Source organism: Mastomys coucha, unplaced genomic scaffold, assembly GCF_008632895.1.
Source record: "Mastomys coucha isolate ucsf_1 unplaced genomic scaffold, UCSF_Mcou_1 pScaffold16, whole genome shotgun sequence".
Taxonomy (NCBI): domain Eukaryota; kingdom Metazoa; phylum Chordata; class Mammalia; order Rodentia; family Muridae; genus Mastomys; species Mastomys coucha.
This window is the reverse complement of record NW_022196898.1, coordinates 66,674,955-66,697,338: the sequence shown is the minus strand read 5'-3', so window position 1 is coordinate 66,697,338 and position 22,384 is coordinate 66,674,955. Positions and strand designations below refer to the sequence as shown.

At 35.3% G+C, this 22,384-nt stretch overlaps 1 protein-coding gene across 1 annotated transcript in view; it reads right to left on the bottom strand.

Moving 5' to 3' along the window:
* The window catches only part of Dpyd (dihydropyrimidine dehydrogenase), an 835,953-nt gene that overhangs the window by 420,887 nt on the left and 392,682 nt on the right, over window positions 1-22,384 (bottom strand). The window contains exon 13 of the mRNA XM_031375299.1: window positions 17,521-17,736. Coding sequence (XP_031231159.1) covers window positions 17,521-17,736 — 216 coding nt within the window. The remainder of the gene's footprint in view (window positions 1-17,520; window positions 17,737-22,384) is intronic.

The window sequence follows — 22,384 nt, the reverse complement described above, 5'->3', positions numbered from 1 at the left end:
TACCAAAAGTTGCTACGCACACCCGTCTACTCCAGTCACATCCATAATATTGGGGATAAAATCCTGATAAAGGATAAGAGGCAATAAGGATCCAAAAGGAGTTCTGTGCCTCCTGGATTTCAGACTAGTCGCTGGTATATCCCCTAACTCAGATGTGTTCCAGAATTAGTCTTTCCAATCATCAACACGGCCTCATAATTAGGCATAAAGAAATGATTTGTAAATGGTTAAGATTGGACATGGTCTTCTGGCCGACACAATGTTTCCAATTATCCTAGTTTGTTGCTGAGCTATCCATAGCTTGCATTCTCTTTCAAAGTATCTCCCTTGCTAGAGCTGGCAACGTGTACATTCCTTAGAACAATAGATAGTTCACAATAGTTAGCAGTATTTTGCATACTAGAGAGTAATGAAGAGTTTCCCTCACACTAAGACATTAGCTTATAGTGTTAGGTCGGGACTCCTCAAGGCTAACCTCCGTTAGCCCAGAAAGGCAACATAGTTGAAGAGCTTACTTAGGCCCACCCAGTCTGTAACCATAGCAACGAACTGAAGAGGAGCTATTTGCACCTGGCTTTTAGAAGCTAGGTGACCTTAGTCAGAGCTAGCTTTCTTTCAGATTGTAATCCTTGTTTAGTTCCTGCTAAATTAACATGTATTTACTTTGCTGCCTGACTCATTGTGTTCCTAAGGAAGGGCTACATATCTGCACTTTGTTTTGATGTATCTTGACCATTGTACCATCTGACTTTTTCAAACCTTTCTGTATGACTATATAAACCTGACTCCATATTTGAAAAAATACACTCAGATTTTACACCACTCGTGTGCAGTCTGTTTGTCAAAGCCGAATCCCGTGCCCACCTGGCCAGAACCCCTAGTCCCGTGGAACAAGGGACCCCATAAGAAATCCCGGTCCGCCGCAAAAAGTAACCTCACCCTCCTAAGAACCAAAGAGGGTAAGAAACCAGGAGACCTAGAAACAAAACACCCAACCAACAAAGACACAAGAGCAGGTATCAGCACCTATAGTTACAACCTTTCCAAACCCAGATGCCTTATGCCACTGTAAAAACACAATCAAGAGCAGCCAGGATAGTCCACTAGACTTCAGGAATCCTACCACAGAAGGCTCTGAACAGTGCAAAATATCCAAAGCACAAGACTAAGACCTTAAAATAGCCTTTATGTATATGATAGAATTTCTTGAAAAGGAAATTAATAAATCCCTTATAGAAATGTATAAAAACACAAAAAGTGGAAGGAAATGTCAAGACCTGAAAGTGGAATTAAAATAATAAATAAATAAATAAATAAATAAATAAAACCTTAGGAAAAAGTGGAAATAGAAAATTCAGGAACTAAAATAGGAACATTAGAGGCAAGCCTAAGCAAGAGACTATAAGAGACAAAAGGCAGAATTTCAGGCATTAAAGACATGATATAAAACATTGTTACATTGGAACATGGAAGTGTTAAATAATTTATTAAATAAAAGTCCTGGCACAGAACATCTAGGAAATCATGGATACTACAAAAAATAAAATAAAATCTAACACTAATAGGAATACAGAACAGAAAAGAGACCCATGTCAAAGGCATAGAAATTATTTTCAACAAAATCTTATAACTTTCCTAACCTAAAGAAGGAAACGTGCATCAAGGTACAAGAAGCATATAGAGCATACAAAATAGGTTATAGGACATAAGAAAGTTTCCTCAGCAAATAGCAATCAAAACACTCAGCATACAGACCAAAGAATATTAAATGCTGCAAGGATATTAAAACAATCAAGTAATATATAAAGGCAGATCTATTACAGTAACACTTTGATCACAATAGATGGAGAAAATAGGACATTCTGTGATAAAACCACATTTAAGCAATATCTACCTACAAATAATAGCCCTACAGAAAATTCTAGAAAAAAATAACCTTAAGTAAAGACAAGGAATAATCTTGGAACCAACAATCAAGCATAGGAAACAACACACACATACTCACACACACTCATAAACTCACACACACATACACATAGACCAAAATGTCTAAATCAATAATCATTTGTGATTGATATATCTCGATATCTATGGTCTCAAATCTACAAGAGAAAGACACAGACTAACAGAGTGGATATAAAAACAGAATCCTTTTTTTTCTGCTGCATCTAAGAAACACACTTTAACATCAAAGATAGACATCACCTCAGCATAAAAGAATGGAAAGATATTTGCAGAAAATAGACATAAGGAGCAAGCTAGCATATCAATTTTAAAAAATGGCAAAATTGACTTCAAACCAAAACTTGTCGGAAAAGATAGGAAAAGATACTACATACTCAACAAAGGAAAATCTACCCAAAGAACATTTGAGCTCTTAACATCTGTGCACCAAACACAAGGGTACCCAAGTTTATAAAATAAGCATTTAGATCAACGTATGTCAATAAAAAGGTCACCCAAATAAAAACTAATCTAAGAAATACTGGAGCTAACTGACATTATAAACCGAATATACTTTATAGATATTTACAGAACTGTTTACCCAAACACAAAAAAATATATACCTTTTCAGAAGTTCATAGAACACTCTCTAAAACTGATTACATTCTTGGACCCAAAGTTTCAACAGGTACAAGAAATTTTAAATAATAGCCTACATCCATTCTGCCAGACAGATTAAACTAGAGATCAATAAAACCAAAAATAAAACAGTAGAAAGCTTACAAACCCATGGAAACCAAGCCACTCACTATTTAATGAAACTTGGTAAACTAGAAGTTAAGAAAGAACTTAAAACATTGTAGAATTTAATGAAACTGAATACATAACTTATCAAACTTATAGGATACAATGAAAGTAGTTCTAAGAGGCAACATAGCCCTAAGTACCTACACAAAAATCTTAGAGATCTCATAATAGTAACTTAACAGCATGACCAAGAGCTCTTGGAAAACGGAAGAAATCTTACCCCAAAGATAAATATGTATATGTATACATATATACATATACACACATATAATTAAGAATATATATATATGTATACAATGCATATGTATATATATGTATATAATACCAAGAAACAAATTCAGGGCTGAAACTAATAAAATAGCAACAACAAAAGCAAAGCAAGCAAACAAACAAACTACAAAGAAACAAAAAAGTGGTTCTTTGAGAAAATCAATAAGATTTTATTTTAATTAATTTTGAGAAAGGTTTGTCAATCTTATTGATTTTTTTCAAAGTCAGAGAATATCCAAATTAACAAAATTAAAGATGAAAAATTGAAAATAAAAGCAACATCGAAGAAATCCTGGGAAAAATGGCATAGTTTAGAAACGAGTTATCTACCTAATTAGAAAATCTAAAGGAAAGGAAAATTTCTTTGGTACATAGCACTTGACAAAATTAAATAAAAATCAAAAAGGCAATTTAAACAGACCTATAAACTCTAGTGAAATAGAAGCAGAATTAAAACTACCAACATCAAAAAATCCCAGGGCCAGATGGTTTTATCACAGAATTCTACCAGACTTTCAGGGAAGAATTAATGCTAATTCTTTTTAAATCATTCGACAAGATGGAAACAGAAGTAACACTGCCCAATTTTTATAAGGCCACTGTTACCCTGATACCCAAACCACAGAAAGATACAACATAAAGAATTACAGACCAATTTCTCTTAAGAACTTTGAGGCAAAAATTCTCAATAAAATTCTTGCAAACCAAATTCAAGAATACATTAAAATATCATTTACCATGATTAACTATGTTTCATTCCAGAGATGCAGAGGTGGTTCAATACACAAGAATCACCACATATAATCTACCATATAAAGAAATTAAAACACAAAAACTACATGGTCATTATATAGAATGCAGAAAAAGGATTTGACAAAGTCCAATATTCCTTCATGATAAAAGTCCTTGAGAGATTAGGGATACAAGGGATATACCCAACTTAATAAAGGTAGTCTATAACAAGCCCCTAGTCAACACAATTTAAAAGGAGAGAAATTCAAAGAAATTCTGCTAAAAACCAGGAACAAGGCAAAGTTTGTTTATTCTCCCCATACCTATTCAATACAGTATTCAAAGTCTTAGCTGAATAACAAGGTAAGAGAAGGAGAATAAGGAGATATATATTAGAAAAAAGAAGTCAAATTATCTTTATTTGCATGAGATATAATGGTATATATATGACCCTAAAAATCTTATCAGGGGAATTCCTGTAACTCATAAACACTTCCAGTCAAGTAGTTAGATACAAAATTAACTCATAAAAATCAGTTACCTTCTTATATACAATGGCAAACGGACTGAGAAAGATATCAGAGAAAAAAATAGCTTTCAAAATAGCCATAAATAATATAAAATACCTAGGTATCCAAGCAAGTGAAATACTTGTAAGACAACTTTAAGACACTGAAGAAAAAAAATTGATGAAGATATCATAAGATGGAAAGATCTCCCATGCTCATGGACCATTAAGATTAATACAGTAAAATTCACCATCTTACAAAAAAAAATCAATCTATAGATTCAGTGCCATCTCTGTCAAAATTCCAACACAGTTTTTCCCATGACTTGAAAGGAAATTTTCATGTTCATATGGAAAAAGAAAGCAAAACAAAACAAAAAATGTAGGACAGCTAACACAATCCCGAATAATAAAAGAATTCCTGGAATTATCAGCATTTCTGACCTCCAAATGTACTTTGGAGTAACAATAACAAAACAACATGGTTTTGTCATAAAAACAAACATGTGGATCAACAGAATTGAACTGGAGGTGTAGAAATAAATCCATTTATATGTGGACTTCTTATCTTTTATATTAAAAAGCCAGAAATATACAATAAAACAGACAGCATCTTCAACATATAGTTTTGGACAAATTGTATAATTACATGTACAAGGAACAAAATAGATTCATATTTATCACCCTGCATAAAACTAAACTCCAAATGAACAGAAAAACCCAACATAAAACCAGATAGAATGAAGCTGATAGAAAATGAGAGTGGTCTTGAATCCACTGGCACAGAACTAGACTTTCTGAACAGAACACCCTTAGCACAGGTACTAAAATCAACAATTAATAAATGGAAACTCGTGAAACTCAGAAGGTCCTACACAGCAAAATATGCCATCGTTGGGGCCAAGTGGTGGCCTACAGAATAGGAAAAGAAATTCACCCATATGTTTGAGGGCTAAAATCCAAAATATACAAAGAATAAAAAAAAAACCCTAGATATCCAGAAATCAAATAATCTATTTTAAAATTGGCTACACCTCTAAACAAGGTTTCTCAACAGAGGAAACTCAAATGGCTGAGAAGCAATTAAGTGTTTAAGTGTTTGATATCCTGAGTCATCAGGAAAATGCAAAATTGGGATTTCATATTATTCCCACCAGAATGGCAAAAAACAATACAAATAACAACATATCAAGGTAAACATGTGGCATAAAGAGTATACTCATCCATTACTGGTTAGAGTGCAAACTTATACAGGTAAATGGGAATTGATTTACTTCAATATCCATCTAGAAAACCCTTGGACATATACCCAATGGATGCTTCATTCTACTACACAGATTCCTGCTCAACATGTTCATTGCTGATATGCTCATAATAGCCAGAAACTGGAAAAAACCTAGGTGTCCCTAATGAATGAATGGATTGAGATATGGTACATTAACACAGCAGAATGTTACTTAGACTTAAAAAAAAAATTTTAAAGGTAAAAGGGTGGAACTAGAAAAAATATCAACCTCAAGGAGGTAAGACAAATATGGTATAGTAGAAAGAAAAAAATTGTACGTATGTTTTCACTTATGTTAGATATTAAGTCAATGATAGATAACCAATATACAATCTGTAGAACCACAGAGGTTAGGTATAGAGGAATGAAGGTGGGATAAACTTCTCTTAAAAAGGGAAGTACAAGAGACAGTTACAGATGGATTGCGAAGATGGAATAGGAAGACCAATGAGGGATGAGGACAGAAGAGTGGCAGGAGGGAGGTAAGACATGAAGAGACAGATAAAACAAAGGGCCATTTGAGGGGAACTATGGAAACCTAATACTGTTAAAGCTTTGCCAAACATACACATATATGAGGGTGATCTAAACAAAATCACCAAACAACAAGGAAATAGAGCCCCAACTAATCACTTTGTCACCAAATGAAGTTTCCAGTAACAAGACTAGGTTGCATGTCATCGAGTTGTTTAACAAAGGGATCCAGTAGAAATGACCAAATAACATATACTGTTGCCAAGACTGTAGGTTTCTCTCCACACACTGGCAGCAAGGCCCATGGCTGTGGAAAACACATACACAACTCACTGAACATGCAGAAGTTAAGTTGGTGCCTACACATAGAGTCTTCACCCATAAGTGCTAGCATCTTTGGTACAGGAAGGTACTCTGCAGACTACCTAGACTACAAAGGAGAAATGTAAACACCAACCCAACCACAAAACCTTTGATATATAATGGTGTTTTGTCTGCAAGATATTGTAGTGCAATGGTAGCACTAGGCTTATAGCAATAACTAACTGATATATGGCTTGACTTAAGGCCCTCTGCCTGAGATGAAACACATATCAATCACTGCTTGGATAACCAAGAACCCGAGATTAGATAGCACAGAGACTTAGGATAAAAACAAACACTACTATTCTTAAAAAGAAAACAAAACAATAAACAAACCAAATCAAACAACAATAAAACCCCTACAAAGCAGCAGCAACAACAAAACCTCTACAAAACAACAACTACTGCACAACAACAACAAAACTCATTTGATTTCCGCAATTAAAAAAAAAGTTATGATACATGAATATGTTTTTGTTTTAATGAAAGGGGTGGGTTAAAAGGCTGCTTCATAGCAGGTGACTGTGATTTGCCTCATGCACTATCAGGAACATGATTTTGCCAGCTACAGATAGTTGAATTCTGGAGACTCTGGAGGGGTATAACTGGGAGAACACTGGCAGGGAATGCAGTGGTTGCTATTTTCCTTTCTGCCCCCCTTCTATTGCTCCAATTGCTGCCCCTGCTGTCTGCTGCTGGTCCCTGATGCCTCATTTGCTGTTGCACTTGCTGGATATTCTGACTACAAAGATTGGACTTGCCTTCGGGTACCTGACATATCTAATCAGCAGGAAGTAGCTTAAGAGAGATCTATGACCCTTTTCCCCTTCACCCTTCTTTCTCTCCTTCCTCATGTTGGGGGAGTAGAAGAGAATAGGGCATGGAAGGGGGTTAGGTATAAAAATATATTAAAAGCTAAACAAATGAGCAGACAAAACATATCAATCTCCTCATAATTTCTTGTACTCATAGATCACTGCCTTGTTCAGCCATCATCAGAGAAACTTCCTCCTGCAGCAGATAGAAATGAATAGAAATTCTCAGCCAGACATACAGAGAATGGGAGACCTGTGAACACTAAGCCCCCAAAAGGATGTATACATTTAATCCCTCCCCTTAAGACTCAGGGAAGCCTGTGGAAGAGGAGTTCGAGGAGCCAGAAGGGATGGAGGACACAAGGAAGATAAGGCCCTATAAATCAATAGAATGGACACACAGGAACTCACAGAAAAGGAAGTGAATGGCATGTGCTATATATATATATTTAGCATGTGTATGTGTCTGTATGTGTATTACCCTACAAGTCTTTTGGTATATATTATGACTTCCATTTTAGTGTTTTTTATGGGATCCCTGATTGTTCAATTGAGTACATGTCTGTATTTATTTCATGTTCTTTTTTTCTAGGGACTTTTTCATTCTGTGTGTTCTTTACTTATATTAGTTTTTATATATAATATATATAATATATGTGTGTATATATATCTATATATTATCTCTTAGAAGTTCTCTTTCTTTCTCTCTCTTTTTTTTTTTTTTTTTTTTTTTTTTGGTTTTTCAAGAAAGGGTTTCTCTATATAGCCCTGGCTGTCCTGGAACTCACTCTGTAGACCAGGCTTGTCTCAAACTCAGAAATCTGACTGCCTCTGCCTCCCAAGTGCTGGGATTAAAGGCGTGCGCCACCACTGCCAGAAGCCTGTTGTTTCTAATGAGACAGAAAGGGGGTGGATACAGATGGAAGGAGAGGTTGGGGAGGAAGTAGGAGAAGAGGGAGGGAAAAATGTAATCAGGATATATTATGTGAGGAAAAAAAAGCTATTTTCAAAAATAAGGAGAAAATGCATTGAAGCTATTTGAATAACTTTAATAATGTACATGGTTAAAATGATCACTTTAACTATAATTAAAGGAGTTTTATTTAACATCATAAATGTACTCATTAATTTATGTTTGCAAATATGCTAATTTATGTTTTCTTTTTGGCAAACAGAGCTCACAGAGCATAGCAGTCTATAGAGATTGAATGAGAACTCAGCGAGGGAGAGAGGCATATTTATTGGAATATAACTATCAAGATTTAGCTTCAGTACTCCATGTACACATTCAAGTGAGTATGTCCACAAGCACACAGGCACACATATTAACTAGGCAGAGAGAAGATGAGGATCCAGTCAATAAGTGGGAACATTTGGATCAACTCCTCCAGAGGACCAGCATGCATCAATCGTAGCATTTAATAGTCATTCTTGATCATGTTTGGGATGAGTCAGTTTTATGAATTTAAGTAAAGTAAACAATAATAACAATTAAATCACCAAACCAGTTAATAACTAAACAAATAGCACAAGAAATAATTTTGCTTTTCAGGCTGTACAAAGTCTCCTAGATGAGTTTAGATTGAATTTGTTTAAATAATTATTTCTCTTTAGTTAAAGCACAAGTACATACCAAGAGAACAATATTGTAGAATAAATAAAGATCAGCCAAACACAAACTTGAAACCAGAGAGACAGTGAAATAGTAGTCTGTACTGTTGGTCATGATTGTATTAGAGACTTTCTTCATAATATAAAATAAAAAATGAATGATGGTGAAATTAATCATTTTAATGTTTTAAAATAATGAAGCATATTTACTTCCAAAATGGTATCCCAAAATAAATTATGAAAATAAATACGGCATTCCTTATTATAACCCAAGAAACTTAATAGGCTCTGAAATATTACTTAAGATATTCATAGGAGCTTCAGGATTTTTTTTTTAACTTGCGGCTTTCTCAATGTTATCCTCCAGTTCTTTTTGTTTGGTTGGTGATCCTAATTTGTCCAATATGGCAAATGCAGGCATAACATCATCTCAATTAAGATAATGTGGATCAAAACAAGTGTTTTGAAATCCACATGGGAGAAAAGAAAGCCTACAAGGTAAAAATCTGCAAATCTTATTATGAAATGAAAACAGGACAATTGAGAAAGAAAAAAATAAAGGTTTATGGATAAGACATGAGGGCTATCTCCAATTCACTGAAGGGCTGTCAGATAGAATTGTGGCTCAAATTAGAATCCTGTGATTATTCATTCATTTAACAAGTGTGTTCTGAGTCCTCCATACCTGCCAGACATTGTTCTTGGTGCTGGGCATGGAGTAATAAGCCACAGAGATAATATCCCTTTTCACATGCAGCTTGCTGCAAGGAGCTAGACCAGAAAGTATACAAATAAATGGTCAAGAGCTTGGCTTGTGAGACCAGTACAGGAAACAACCATTGTAGGTTTAGACTGATGTTATTAAGGTCAAGAAAAATCCCTTTGGGGCAAACTATTCATCTGAAATGCAAATAAGCAAGAAGGAGTCAAAGAAGTCTGAGTGCAGAGCATCACCAGATAGAGCAACTGCCAAGTCAAAGGATCCTCAGGTAGGAGAGATGCGTCCTGTTAGAGTTTAAGAATGAAAACCAATGAATCAGGAAGAAAATAGGTCAGAGAGATTATGATCTCATGAATGTGGAAACTTGGAAGATAATAAAACAAAATGTTTAGTGTCTTGGGCATATGAACTTTCTCTAAACCTTCTATAAAAGAGTTGTTTTTCTCAGTAGAAATCCAAGCATGCACAGTGGTTTGGTGGCTAGCCTAGTACCAAACAATCTGTGAAATGACTGTAAGTGTATAGGTGTGAACAACCAACATGTCTCAAGCTAAGCCCTGCCCACCCCATCCAAATGGGAGAGAGAGGGTCAGACATCTCAATGCTATTTTTGAACCCCTGAATTCTGGGGTAAAGGTTAACATGCAGCAATATCCAAAATGATGCAGAAATCAGACAAGTGCTGAGGTATCTAATTCTAAAGCAGGTGACATTAGCTTCAAGATTGGGAAACTTACAAAGTGAAAAATAGGGTGTTGGTCAACATGGGAAAATGTACAAAAATCGTACTACAGGATTAAAATGCGGAGAGAAGCATTTTTTTTTTTAAATTGAGAAGTAGGAAATAGAAACCCGAATTACAATTGGACAGGACAAAGATAATTCAGCAGGGAAAGAACACAATACATTTGTGATTCTAAGGCAGCCTCTAGACAGTGCTAAAAGTGGCACTTGAGTGTTTCTGTCCAAATACAATAAGGAATTGTAGGACAGATAAAAGCTTAAGAAAGACATATTTAATTTGCTAAGCAAAACTTATGCAACTGAAAGAGACCAGAGGCAGCTGTATTAGAAAACAAAGCTACTGTTTATAATTAGTTTCTCCCTGATAGAAGATTCTCAAGCACTTTATAGTAAAGATCATCCCAAAAATGTTGCAGCAAGATGGTTTGTTAAGTTCTAGAAAGATTTAAGGGTATCCCCGCTAGAATCTCTCAAGTAGAGAAGAAAGTTTTAAGATTCTCAAGAAGGCAGAATTATGACAGAAAGGCGTTCCCAAGACAGATAGAAATCTGTTTCAAAAAAAAAAAAATTAAACAGCAAATACACAAAGAGTTTTATTGTGACAACACTACAAAGTTAGACAAAAGGGGAACATTAAGAACAAAGAGTAGAATAGTGGGCATTTGTTGTCTATGGGCAAAGTATTACTGAAGATGATGCTAGGCTGCCAATAGAGCCCTTGACTGTATATCTACAAAGGAAGCAATAGCTGACAAATTCTAAAATTGACGTTTTCTTGGTGTAGCCCATTTATTTACTACTCATCAATTCATGGGTGATGACTATATAGCTGTAATGTGGTCAAGAGATGATGGTACAGCTAACAAAGTGTGGATTTGTTTGCATCAAAAGACCTTTCAGCTTGCACTCCTCTTGGAATATGGCCACCTTATGAGCAAGCTCAATCTAGCTTCCATGTTGATGGGAAAGCCTAAGACAGGAGAGGGTATGAAGACAGAAGACAGGCTCAGCCATTTTACCACCACTACTGGAGACTCTTGATACCTTAGTAAGAACATCTTGGCATCCTCTGACCATCCATTGGAAGTCGAGTGTATGAATGATTCCCACAGGCACCATATGGAGCAAAAAAATTTTGCACATGTATACAGCCCAAATTTCCATCATACACGGTTATATGCAAAGAGATAATTGTATTAAATGTAGGCAAATTTATTTAATTTAGAATATTCCTTTATCTGAAAGCAAAACTCTGCAGTTGATAAGGATATTAATGTGGTAAGGCACTGTCTACATATTATAAACACTCAATGTGTTATAGCAAATATGTGAATACATGAATAGTAACAATATCTTTAGTAATAGCAAACTCCAATACAATCTACATGCCCAGATAGTACTGAAGAAGCAAGATGAGTGACTAGAGAATTCCAGATCACAGTTCTTGTCACTCTGTATAGCATTCTAATAAGGAATTTATTTATTTGGGAATAAATATTATATATTTTCAATTAACAATTCTGGGTCTAGAGAATGCTCAGCAGTGAAGAATTACTATGACTTTTTCAGAGAAACCAAGTTCAGTTTTTTAGCACCTACTTCAGTTGACTTATAACAACTTGTAACATACCAGCTTTAGTTTATTCTAACTCTGTGAGAATCTATGGTAAGCAGACACACACACACAGACACACACACACACACACACACAGACAAACACACACATACATACATTTAAAATATAATAAAAATATTTTAAACAAAAATATCTTTGTTTTACATAATTATATAGATTTACTTCATGATGTCTCACAGTGCAGATATATCTAAAGAGCATTGACTCGATTTATGATATGGTTGAATTAGGGTCAATAAAAGGGATAGGTTTCTGAAATAGACCCCTATATAGCTAAAATGGGCTGTTTTGACTTTAAGATCTATGATAATTTTATTACTAAAAAATTAAAGTTTATTGGTGGTGATGTCTTGGCTGTCTGAAGACTAAGAAGCTAAACTGGATTCTCATCTTCAAGTTAAAATGTTACATTAAAAATTAAAGGCAGAACACATTTAAATCCCAGATTTGGGGATCTGCAAACAAGAATATCTCTGGAACTAGTTGGTTAGCAAGTCTAGATAAATCTGTGCATTTCAGATTCAGTGACAGACTGCTTCAAAACCTTATGTGGAGAAGTAACTGAGGAGTCACACCAGATGTCAACCTCTGGCTTCTTTATTTATATACATGCCCATGTGTGTAGCACACAGACACACAGATAGACACACACACACACACACACACACACACTCACACTGGGTTATGTTTCCTTTGTCAGAATTACTAATACTGATTATGAATACACTATTACTGTGTTACTAATTTTGATTTGTGATACAAAATTACTAATACATAATAGTAATTATATATTGATCTTACATAGTCAGACCAGATTATTTTTATGCATTTTCCTGAGACTATGTGATTCCCTTTTGTCTTCCTAATAACCCTCTGCATTTTTAAGACTTCAATAATCCCATTCTTAAAACATCATCTGTGCATGCAGAAATTCCACTGATATTTTCAGTTTCAGACAGGTATAGAAAACAAAACAGGAGATGAGAAATTTTAAATTGGCTTTTTCTCCTGTGATTGAGATCAATACTCAGAATAGTCAATTGCTTTATGTGTTAACTATCTGTTCAAATGGCTGAGGGACAAAGCTCAATATGCTGGTGGCAAATAATCTATTTATTCATTTGTGTCAGGTATCTGCAAAAAGTTTACCAAACTCTTCCTCAAAATTGTTATATGGTAAATGTGTATTTGACCTCTCTAATACATAATGTGACTGCACAGAAATAATAAGGAATCCTATTTTTTCAGGTTTTAAGGTTGAGAGATAATACATTATAAATTCGCCAATTTAGGTGGCCATCTGACAATAATGAAAAGAAGACATATTAATGCAAGACATGGATTACTAAAAACTCAATCAGGTGCTTAATACATAGGTACACATTTGCATTATAGAATATGCATCTCTATGATAACACACATTTACACAGATATTTGACATAAGTAAAATGTTAATTTATCTGTTTCTTATTCCGATAATGTGAGTCCAGGTCAAGGGTTATTTTATATGATGCCCACAGCCTTTTCTACTATATCCCATAAACAAAGCAGTTCTCCATTCCATATGATAATTTAGCTTTAATCAAGCTTGACAGGTTGATTTCCCTTACATCTTTTTCTTTTTTCTTTTAGTTTAAACTTACATTCATGGAGAAAATGATTCATACATTTGTTTTAAATATCACTTGTCACTCTTTTAAAACATGATATCTCAAAGAAAGCAATCTAGTTATTTTGGGACACTAACTCTCAGAAAGATTGATTTGGGGAATGAAGAAGAGTAGGCAAAAGCCAGCTTTGCTGTTATTTAACGCAAAAGCAAACACAGATCTTTTTATATTTGGCATTAAAAATCTGATCATTGGCCTCCCTAAAGAAAGCACACCCATCTTTTCTATAGATGGCACAGTGAAGAAGAAGAATATTTCTGTTTACTGAGATATCAGCTGGCATTTCCCTACAAGTCAATGGCCTATTGCTGCTACAGCATATTAGACCTCAATGTGGCATCTACAAATGTCAAGAGTATGAAAAAATATAGTTTGAAAATCAAAAGCTGCCTCCAACACTCTCCCCCAAAATAAAACAAAGCAGGAGGGGAGGGGCCATGTTGAGCTAAATGTATTTGCTGCAGGAATCAGGGCAATATTCAGCTGTCAATCTCGAAAAACAAGGGAGCCACACTGGCATAGCACTGGATAATGAAACTTCCAGCAGATGTTCAGGCAGGGCTCTAATTCTGACTGAACTCCCTTGGTGAGCATTTAATTTCTTTATCATATGCAGGCTCGGCAAATTGTACTTCATCAAAGATGTGTTGTGAAATATTAATATTTCATATGATAACAAAACTCCACAGACTAGCCTTTGTCATATTATGAGCATCCAAATTTCAAATGTCAAGATTCTGAATTATAATAAGTTTTAAACAGATCCTTGAATTGGCATAATAAATTATAATAAGGCCAATCCAAATTGGTCTGATGTAATGTCACACACATGTATATTATATGTGATATTTTAACACCTGTCTTTAGAAAAGGTTATGTTGGGGGGAATGAGAGTTCACATGTTGTATACGAAAACATTTCATCCATAACAAAGTACAATCTCTCCTAAGATGTAATTATATATTTACAACAGGCTTTATCAGGAACTAAGGACAATGTAAGAAACAACCTAGTTGTCTAGGACTTAGAGTGGTCTATAAGCTCATGAATGGGAAGTACCTTTTTGACACACCACTACTCATGTGCAAGATGACATTGTGAATTTTGCCATTACAGTTTACACAGATAAGCCTAAAATAGTCTTTGCACCCTAGTTTTGTACCTACTATCCAAATAAACAAACTGGGGTCATCATTAGGTTTAATGTGCCAGATTAAAAAAAATATATTTGTTCATATCTTCCATTTTTGATTCTTAGCACAGACATCGGAATGGATAGATTATATTCAAATTGGAAGTTTAGAAGGAAGTTAGGTTCTAAATTTGTTTCTGCAGGTGATCTTAATAAATGAAGCAGTTTCCATGTGCCTGAATGACACAGGGTCATGAGGGAATGAATGTACATCATCAACAGAGGAAACAAGGCTGGCTCGGATGACTCAGAATTCCATTTTGAGAATCCAGCAGCAAGTCCAAGCCACCCATCATCCTCTACCACTAATTCTTCACTTACACCAATTAAACACCTATTACTATTTACATGTATGTATTTTACATAGCACAGCTGATATATAACTAAATGCTCGGGAGACTTTTGAAACCAACAGATCAAACATTTGATTACAGCCTCCATAATTCTTGAAGGATGAAGGGAAACAAAGACAAATACACTATTAATAGTCTACAAGACTGGACCCAACTCATCCATAATATTTTGAAATCTGAATCCAGACTATTCAGTTTAATTTAATATTTTGTTTAGTAAGAGTTTTCCTCGATTGTTTTTTTTAGTAAGAGATTTTCTTGATGTTCCCATATACCTTTCTATTTAAGTATGTCGATCCCTAAGAAATATTTTTTCCTTGCTCTGATATTCCTAACTTCTGAAGGTTTTCTGGATTCCTGGGCCACCTTTACCCAACCTCTTGTAAAACTGTCAGACTAAGACAGCTATAATCCTTGAAGGATAATAATGTCAGTTATCGATCCCAGTAAAAGTAGAAAGTGGGAAAAAATGAGCTTAATGGGGCATGTTTGTTCTTTGTTATTTCCTTTGCCCAAGGATAAGGCTGACTTAAATAATGATACTCTCTTTAGCCACTAATTCCACACATTCTTATACATTAATTATTGCTAAGTACAACTTAGTGCTAATCACATTGATGAGGGTTGTCCTCCAAAACCTTCGAAATTAGACTAAATTTGACTCCTCACTTACCACCGTGTAAAATGTCTGTGTTCTGTCCCACAAACCAACCAACTTTGGAAGTGTGCACTTAGATGTTTTATGTATTTAAAGTTATCTTAAATTTACTTGATTGCTTGTGGGTATGTGTGCATTTCCATGTGAGTGCATGCCCTTGACATGACCATGTAGCTGACAGAGGAAATCATTTAGTTTATTTTACCATCTCAGTTCTAGGAATGAAACCTGAGTCACTAGCCTTGGATGCAAGACCCTTCACTGAGCATGTTGTTGGCAGTGCTTTTGTTTACTAAAGATTTTATTTCAAATTTAATCATTCATTTCCTAAGTATGTAGCACTCTTTGTAAAAGCATAAAACCATAGTGTCACAAGGAATTCTACTGGGTGTGACTTTTTTATTAATGTAATATATATCATTATGCCCAACAATAATATTACAGTGAGAAAGTCTGTAAAGTATGTAGTGAATGGCTGGATTTTATGCAAACCAAGCCCATCATTTTCCTAGCTTTGAATTGAAGCATATGTTCTGATTTACACACATGCTCAAGTCACCAAGTAATAATGTCAAAACAAAGAACAAAATAGAAACTCTCATATTATCAGGCACTACCCCATGGAATATATATTCAGAAGAAATAAAATGAGTATGTCAATAATCTATATTCTCATGTTAATTGTTCCACTATTCACAATGGCACAAAAATGGAAACTTCTTTACTGTTCAACAAGTAAGGCAAAGATGAAGAAAATATAGTGCAGATGCACAATGTACATTTACATTTTAGCTATTTAAATTGAGTCCTGAATTCACAGCAACATGGATGGAACTCAAAATTATTATGTTAAATGAAATAAATCAGTTACAGGGAATCACTTGTGTCACTAGGTTTTGTTTACTCATCTATTAGAAGCTTAAAGAGAAAGATAGAGTGGAAGGTTAAAATCAAATAGTATTTACTAAAGTCTGGGGCAGTGGGAAGAGATAGTAGGGAAAAATGGATCAGTTAGATTAAAATTAGGTAGAAATCAACTCTAGGGAGCCACCACCCAAAATCATGACTATATATATCAGTAATGTACTTTGTATTTCAAAGAGGTGGATGAAGGGAGTTTGAAGGCTTTCTTCATAAGGGAATAAAATATATTTAAGACAGGAATATTTAATGTTACATAAAACACTACATGATACATATAAATAGCCAAACATTGTATGACATTCTTCTAATATAAACAAAGTAAATTCAATTCAATTAAAACATGGATTAGTGATTATTTAATCACTTCTATACCAGCTTGAGATTTTGTTTGTTTGTTTGTTTATTTATAGTTTTTTTTGAGACAGCTCTCATGTAGCCTAGACTGATAGCTGAAGTTGGTCTTGAGTTTTGGATCATCCTGCCTCCATTTTCTTAGTGGTAGGATTACCAGCATGTTCCATCATGCATGTTTTATATGGTGCTGGAGATTGCAATTGGATCTTTGTGCCTTGCAGAAAAGATTTTAGCAACTGATATATATCCTCAGCCAAAACAGTTCTGACAATTCATCAACAATATAAAATGAAAATATAGTCCACACTGCTCAAAGAAATTCAAGCTCTAATGTTTAATGTTTTTGACTCATTTATTAATTAGCATATCTGATGTTAAAAAACTTTCCATCACATTATATTCATCTTTTACTGAAAATGCATGCTAGACATTTGCATGTAACTTCAAACATTTTCTTACCTTATCAAGAGAGAATGTTTTGGTTAAAGCAAAACCCCATCCAGCTTCAAAGGCCCTTCGAATCATTGGTGTGCTAGTGGCTGGTGTCGCACTGGCAAGGCCAAAGGGATTGGGAAACCTTAACCCTGCCATTTCCACACTGATGTCCACTAGATCAACAGGAGTATAAAACAGCGGCAGTGTAGGCTGAGAAGGCACAGAAGTTCCGTATTGTGCCTGCAAGAAAGAAATCAGCAATAACTGCTCTTGTAGCATACTTGAACTGCCATATAATCTTTCCCCAAATCTCCTCACAGCATTCAAATGAATTCAGACTCCATTAGTCTATCTCTCTGTGGGAAAACTGCCCCCAAGTCAGAATTTAGTGGTCCAATATTATACACAATTTTTATTTTTGAAGTTAAACGACACTATAGAGAAACAGAAGGAAAGTTAAATTAAACAAACAAAACACTCGAACTCAAACAAACCAAAAGTCAGACCAAAAAGGGAATCATATTTGAATTTATCTTTCTGGTTCCATAAGCCCAGCTTCTTTTGGCTTAATTTATAAAAAATGTCTTAGTGCTGAAATATGGGCCAGTGTAAGTCAATAGGTCCAAATTCCATTTCCAAGTAATCATATTGCTCTGGATGTGGGACCAAGAAGGCCCCTTAACCTGTCCTTGTCTCTTCTCCTTTGAAGCTCTCAGTCCAGCAGTGGGACTGCCAGCTCTCTTATTGACTACCTCAGAGGAATGTTGGAGAATGAAGAGAGTAGGCCATAGGGAGACTTCTACTTGCAAAAGAAACAGCACACTAAGGATTGGAGGAGTTTGCTTTTTCAGAAACTTAAAAGACGCCAGTTTACACTGGAAACATCAGTTGGCATTTACAAATGCACGCAGCCTGTTTAGTGGCCATGATAACCAAGCTAGTATTATGTTTTAATGAAACACTGAGGTACCTGGCTCACTAAAGGATAGAACATGCTTGTCCAGTGTCCTCTCATCTTTCCTTTCCCTCACTCCATACTCTCTCTTTCCCTCTTCGTTCTCATGCTCTTCTGTCCTGTTCCTCTCCTTTGTTTCTCTATGAAAGAGAAATACTTGAAAAAAAAATAAAAAAAATGATGAATATCCTCAGACAAAGTAGTTACTGAATGGACACAGGGCTACTTAATTCAAAAGTAGAACTGTGCTCTCTTGTGAATCATCACTCAAAAGAAGAGTTATTTGAGCAGAACCTTAATTTTATAGGCATGTGTCTTGTGTAGATAAAGATTGCCATGACTTGCATAGAAATCATTTTCAGTCCTCTACTGAAAGCAGAGCAAAGCTCACTTAATATGCAAAAAGGCATCAAACTTGCCAGTTGAAAGGCTATTGTGTTTCTGGTTTTGCAGAAAGGGAGCCTGATGACATCTAGGCTTAGCTATGGGACACTCCACCAGGGAACTCTGGTTTAAATGGATCCCTCCCTTCCTGCATGTCCTTCTGTTTTCCTCCCGCTCTGATCAAATTCAAATTCACTCCATTTTTACATCCTCCCCCTCAAAAGGCACATCCATTGTAATTGGCTCATGTCTTCACATGAAATCGAAATACTATGTAAAGTGTAAACTAAGGGTGTGAATTCATGCTGTAGGAAGGTAATGTATAGCTAGAAGTGTGTGTTGAGGCGGGGAAGAGGGCAGGCATTAGATAGAAGGTCAAAAACCATCCTTGGTATTGGCAGCATTTTAACTACATTTGACCATATTTTGAACACAATCAAGTTTGTATTAAGTTGGAGTAAAGGAGACATTTCAACATGAGAGATAAGTAAACAGTAGGAAAATCAGGAGCCCTGTCCCAATAAGCACATGCACAGGCACAACTCTGGGCACCATTGTGAATGATGTCCACAGTAAGAGTAAAGAAGGCTCTTTATACCTCTGACATGAAATGAATGACAGTTTTCTTTTTTCTATAGCTGGTCACTGAAATACCTGATCTCTTAAATGCTGCAGATGGGTTTCAGTTTGTTATATCTCCAGCTATTACAACATTAGGGAGCATCCCAAAGGAGATACACACACACACACACACACACACACACACACACACACACACACACACATGCTTCCATTGCTTAATATATGTGGTTATAAAGCTTAAAGCCCAGTTCTAAAATTCTTAAGAAGGTTCATGTTTGGATACTTACAAATAAAAGGCTTTGGACAATTTCTGTAGGATTTCATTTAAGTTTATCCAAAAGAAAACTAAATAAAGTGAACAAGTAAGATAAACATACACGTATTGACAAAGCTCTTTCAAGTGAGAGGGTCATAGGTTACATACCTTATAATATGTATAAGACTGAACAAGAAAGATAAACATACACATATTGACAAAGCTCTTTCAAATGAGAGGGTCATAGGTTACATATCTTATAATATGTATAAAACTGCTATGTGTGTGTGTGTATACATGTGTGCATTTGTGTGTGCACGTACAAAGTTGCATTTGCTTTGTCTTTGTGTCCCATAGCACACATCTACCCTAAGCTGTGCCTCTTTTCCTACATTAGATAGAAGTCTTTTTCCCCTGTGCCTGACTCTGTGGACTGAATCTCAAATTTTAGCTCTCACTGAAGGACCAATACCTTCACATCCTATGCTCAGACACAAACTGAGATTTCCAAGAGGTTTTAGCACCTTCGGCTACTGAGATGTTGGGTGCCCTCATACCAAACAGCTTTAAATTGGACCTTATTGCATTCTTCTCTAAAACACGCGGTATCCAGATTTTCAATTTCAGACAATACTATTTTCCCAGTCACCCGGTAGTGTTAGCAAATAACAGATATGATAGAGATGTTGAACAGCAGAGATTATTAGTTCCCTGCAATTTCCACTTCGGAAAGGCATTATATGTCAGAATCAGAAATGACACAGAAGCAACGAGTGCATCGACTGAAAGGATGTTTACCATGTATTAACTGAGGAAAATAGTATGATAACACTGTAAATAAATGAAGGAAATTCCATATGTGTGTACATACATCCAACAGGACATATGTGTATGCATCTGTCACCACTTATTCATATCACTAGGCCACTTTGTTTAATTTTTTTTATTTTTATACTTTTATTTTTAAATCTTTATATTTTTAATTAACAGTCATCATTACATTTCATTTTAGTACATGCACCAAACAGATTTTAATGTGCTTTATATCAACTATTGAAATTTTTCCTCTAGGTTGGCAACTTATAATTTGTGTATTTTATGGGCTTCAAGGTGATCCTATGATATGTGGATGTGGACTGATATAATAAGTCTTGTTAGCCTATCCATCTTCTTACATCACTAACATCATCTGTAGTAACATTTGAAATGTACTCTCAATGATTCCAAAATCCTTACTCTTCTCTTTTCAGCCATATTAACCACTAATTCAAAAGCATCCAAAAAGGATTTTTTCTTCCTTGTTTAAGACTCTGATTTCAGACCTGTAGAGCAATTTTTTGTCCGCAACATGGCTGTTCTGGCTAGGGATAACACCTAAAGAGCTTTTAGGTCTATGTGATTTGGCTGGAATAGAGTACACATCCTTAGTATACACCTTTAATCCAAAACAATGAGGGTGAATTTAGTTTGTAGAAAGAAGCAGCCATATTTGAAAATGATGTCCAGTTGAGGGGCAGACAAAGTGATGAATCAAAAGAAAATTTTTGACAGAATGAGTCAGAGATAGGATATACCCAACTCTCAGAAGAACAGTGGAAGAAAGAGAAGCAACTCAAGGGCAGCTCAGAGTCGGTGAGGAGGGAGGGCATTTCAGTGAGTACAGTTCAGTTGAGTTCACGTGGTTATGCTCAGTTTGTGCAGCCAGTCCACTTTGGTTTGTGGAATTAAGAGGCAGTTCTTCCAAGCAGAGCAATTCAGTGAGAAGCCAAGAGAAGCCAGTCAGCCTGGAGAGGAATTTAAGCCAGAATAGTTGAGTTGAACTCTGACAGCAAGTCAGAACTAGAAAGAGGAGCTTATTCAACAGTAAGTCTCCAAGATGACAATTATATCTGGTGAATGAAAGTTACTTTTACATAAAACTCATGTTTTCTTCACTCTTAGCATCCATCCATGACTAATATTCTATCTGCTGATTCAGATTGTCTGTTTGTCTTGCATTACATGTGTTATGCTATTTTTTTTCTCTCTGGTTGGCTTATTTCTCTTATGCAATGTTCGATGTCACAAATGACAGAATTTCATTCATTAATGGTTGAATAGTATTCCATTGTATATGCATACCACATTTTTAGAATCTATTCAGTACTTAGGTTTATTACATAACCTGTCTATAAACTATAGACTGTCTCTAGGAACAGTCTATAAACATAGGCATATAGACAGCTTTCCAATTTTTGAAGGGTACTTCTAGAATTTGAATTGTTAGATCACATGAATTTTCTAATTTTAGTTATCTGAGAAACTTAGATACAGTCTTACACAAAGATCATAATTTATGTTCCTAAAAAGAATATAAAGTGATAAAAGGACCCCTTTTTTACTCCACATCCTTTTCAAGATTTATCATCTCCAGTCTTTTCCATACTACAATTTGATAGGTATACTGGTGATTTGTTAATGCCAGCTTGACTGGATTTGGAATTACCTGAAATATGCCTCTAAGCATGTTTTTGTGAAGTATTTTCTCAAGTTTAGTCACAAAAAGTACCCAGAAACTTTTGCAGTTATAGTAAAAGGAAGGTAAGTGACATCTTGAGCTAACAGCAGAGCATATCAATGTAACCTACATGTTTTTCAAGGAACATAACATACAAGCAAACCAGTTGGACCAGGGAATGCATGGCAGGTTCCGGATTTCTTGCAAGAATTAC